The sequence below is a fragment of the Myotis brandtii genome, unplaced genomic scaffold (assembly GCF_000412655.1).
Source record: "Myotis brandtii unplaced genomic scaffold, ASM41265v1 scaffold394, whole genome shotgun sequence".
NCBI classification, from domain to species: Eukaryota; Metazoa; Chordata; class Mammalia; order Chiroptera; family Vespertilionidae; genus Myotis; species Myotis brandtii.
Genome location: NW_005365111.1, coordinates 1,364,781 through 1,368,231, shown reverse-complemented (window position 1 = coordinate 1,368,231; position 3,451 = coordinate 1,364,781). Strand labels below are relative to the sequence as shown.

The window sequence follows — 3,451 nt, the reverse complement described above, 5'->3', positions numbered from 1 at the left end:
ATGTAACCTGAACAGTAAAGATTTAATTAAAAAAAAAAAGGTTTTATGTTAGTTTTTTTTGAACTTTTAACTACCTAAAACTTTACTTAGTACTTAGTCATGGGAAGCAGTGCACTGGATTCATCATGGTACACACTCTGTATGTTCAACGTAAGAATCTTGCTTCCCTCATAGGCTAATATTTTATATACATAGTTTATTGTGTGTGGTTAAGTTTAAGATGTGAATCTAAACATGTGCATTAACAAACTATACTATAACAGAATTCTACTTATATTATTCCAATTTTATATGTCTCCTTCCATGAAGTGAGTAAAGGTACACTTTTCTTTTGATGTACATTCAGTTGTATAATTTTCTTGAGCTTGAACCCCAAGTGCTTTCTCCTGAAGCTGCCTTAGATTTGTGGGCCCTAACTTATTTTAGTTCACATTGTTTTTTGAGAATCTGATGGTCACAGTGAATACTCTCCCTAACCCCAAAATGTTATATATACTTAAAATTTCATATATTGTAATTTTAGTGGGCTCATAGACCCCCTCTGAAGATTTGCAGCATTATTGCCACCTTCTTATGTTATTTAAACAATTTAACTCTTGCTATAGGAACACAAACTGTTCTATAGTCACAAATTATTCAGAAATTTTAAATTCAGAAAAAAATATTTTAAAAGAACCACTTACACCACCACCCCCCTTCCCCACCCATGACGTTACCTGGTTTGACAGGTGTGGACTGAGAAGGTGGAATCTGTACCGTAAATCTTTGGCTTGTCACTGATACTGGAGGTGCAACTTTATTTGTAACAGACACTGTTTGTGGGGTTGCTGTAGTTGTAATTAACAGACTATGTTAGTTAGATGACTTATAAAGGTTCATATTCTGCCCTCCTTACCTTACCAGAAACTACTTTCAAAGCATAGGGAAGTAATAAAAGGTGAGAAAAAAATCATTAGAAATTAGAGTGAAGTAACTTCAAAAGTGTTTACAAGCTCAATAGTTTACTAGTAGATGCTAAAACTTCAGGATAGTGCAGTGGTAAAAAATGTAGGTTCTGGAGCCTACCTGCTTGTGTTTGAATCCAGGCTTTTATCACCTAATAGCTGAGTATGCTTGGGCAAGTTATTTAATCTTTTTGTACCTCTCTTTTCTCATCCATCAAATGGGGACAACAGTACCTATTTAATAGGATTCTGTGAGAATTAAAACAAAATAATCCACATAAAGCTCTTCAAACAGCGACTGGCATGGAATTTTAGTGACAGGAAGTCATAAAATTGAGTGTTTAAATAAGCTAGCAGAATAATGACCCACGTTTTCTATTAATTACCCTACATGGCACTTTTAATTTTTGTCACTTGCTGAGAACTAGAAGATGTCTATTATGCCCATGAAGTTAAATCACACACATCTAACAAAAAGCTTATCAGCCCTAACCGGTTTGGCTCAGTGGATAGAGTGTCGGCCTGCGGACTGAAGGGTCCCAGGTTCGATTCCGATCAAGGGCATGTACCTTGGTTGCGGGCATATCCCCAATAGGGGGTGTGCAGGAAGCAGCTGATAGATGTTTCTCTCTCATTGATGTTTCTAACTCTCTATCCCTCTCCCTTCCTCTGTGTAAAAAATCAATAAAATATATATATATATTTTAAAAAGCCTATCAAATATACCCTTTGGGGTCCTCAGGTTGGCAAAAAATATATTTCTTTTTTATATTCAGATTTTTTTTAAGTAGAAAGAGATCTTGGAGATAACCATGTTCAACACCCCTCATTTTAATTCAACCCTTTAATCCAAGGTAAAATTCAAATACCACCCCATTTTGTAAATTTTTTTATTCAGAAGTCATTACCTGCCTCTGAAATTCCCTTAATATGTTATAGGAGCCTTATTATTAGTGTCTTATGTTGTTCCCTCAATTACAAGCCTCTGCTAACCTTTTTCATCCTTGTGAGCACATGGCTTTTGTGCCTTGCTCCTAATAGGCACTCAACAAATATTTGCTTAATGGATGAATTTCCCAAGACTCAAAGACTCAGCGTGTAAACTAATGTCACAGCTCTCTCAAAAAAATGCATTTTTGGAAACATGTATGTTCCTAGTTTTCCCCTTGGGGATGTAAGGTTTTCCATATATTCCTTTCCCCTAGAACCAACCTGCCCAGGGATAGTTATTTGAAAAACTACAACTATCAAGAGAACCAAGATGGCGGCATAGGTAAACACCTATACTTGCTGCCTCTCACAACCACATCAAAATTACAACTAAAAGGCAGAACTACTACCACCCAGAACCATGGAGAGGTGAAGAAAGTGCATTGAGACTGGTAAGAGTTGCGGAGGCGCAGAAAGTGCTGGCACCTGGATGTGCTGCTCTTTTAATTGGGAGGGAGATACAAGCTCCCACTTGCTCTGAACTCCAGTTCTGGTGAGACTCTGGGGGACCCAGACACATACGGGGAGAAATGGGACTGTCTGGCATCGGGACAGGAACACGAGGGAGGTTTTCTCTCAGAGGTGCTTGCAGGGATCATTGTTCCTGCACGGGGGTGCGGGACGCAGAGACCCGGGGACCTCTCCGATGCAGGGCTGACTGGCAGCCATTGCTGTTTGCTCCACCCTGGTGATTCCCAGAGACCCCACACCACCCAATTTACAACCCCATCCAAGCTGTGCGCAGAGGCTTTTGCATATGAATGGCCTGTCCTTTCTCCACCTAAAACCTGTCAAACTGAAGCTGGGTCAGAGAGCCCCAGAGCTTCCAAAAGAAGGCCCAAGGTCTGGCAGCAGTAGCCTGCCTTGCTTCACAGCTGGGCCTCATCTGGGCACTTCCAAACCCCATACAAAGAGGAGGAATCTGCAGATGTCTCTGTAGCTCCTGCTGGGTGGCCCCAGTCAGTGACTGACCTTGCACCTCCTTGGAGATCCAAGAGCCAGTGTACCCAGTGGTCAGAGTGAGACCATACCGGATTACAACTCTTCACATCCATAAGATACACACTCAAGGGGCAAACTCAGTGAGCACCAAAGCCTCACTGAAGCAAGTCCTGCCCCATAAGGGTGTCTCCTGCGCAACAGATCTTCCAGTGTAGACACAGCTGATTCTCACAGCCAATTGACCTGGAGGTCAATTCCTCCGAGTGATACCAACAGCAATCAAGGCTCAACTACAACAAGACTGTGCACTCAGCCCACAAAGGGGTGCACCAAGAGTGTCAACCTCAGGTGACTGGGGAGGCTGAGCCACTGGGCCCTATGACACCTACCACACAAGGCCACTCTATCAACTCAAGGAGACTTAGCAGTTACCCAGTACATAGAAGCAAACACAGGGAAGCAGCCAAAATGTGGAGACAAAGAAACAAGTCACAAATGAAAGAAATGGATGAAAGCAAACTACTGGATATAGAGTTCAAAACCACGGTTATAAGGTTACTCAAGAATCTTCTAGA

At 41.4% G+C, this 3,451-nt stretch overlaps 1 protein-coding gene across 2 annotated transcripts in view; it reads right to left on the bottom strand.

Moving 5' to 3' along the window:
• Positions 1-3,451, bottom strand: part of TAF9B (TAF9B RNA polymerase II, TATA box binding protein (TBP)-associated factor, 31kDa) — a 14,185-nt gene that overhangs the window by 3,990 nt on the left and 6,744 nt on the right. Inside the window, exon 6 of one of the 2 annotated variants that reach the window (XM_005872858.2) lies at positions 717-827. The exons of the other annotated variant lie outside the window; for it this stretch is intronic. Within the exon in view, the coding sequence (XP_005872920.1) occupies positions 717-827 (111 nt within the window). The remainder of the gene's footprint in view (positions 1-716; positions 828-3,451) is intronic. 2 annotated transcript variants of the gene reach the window in all.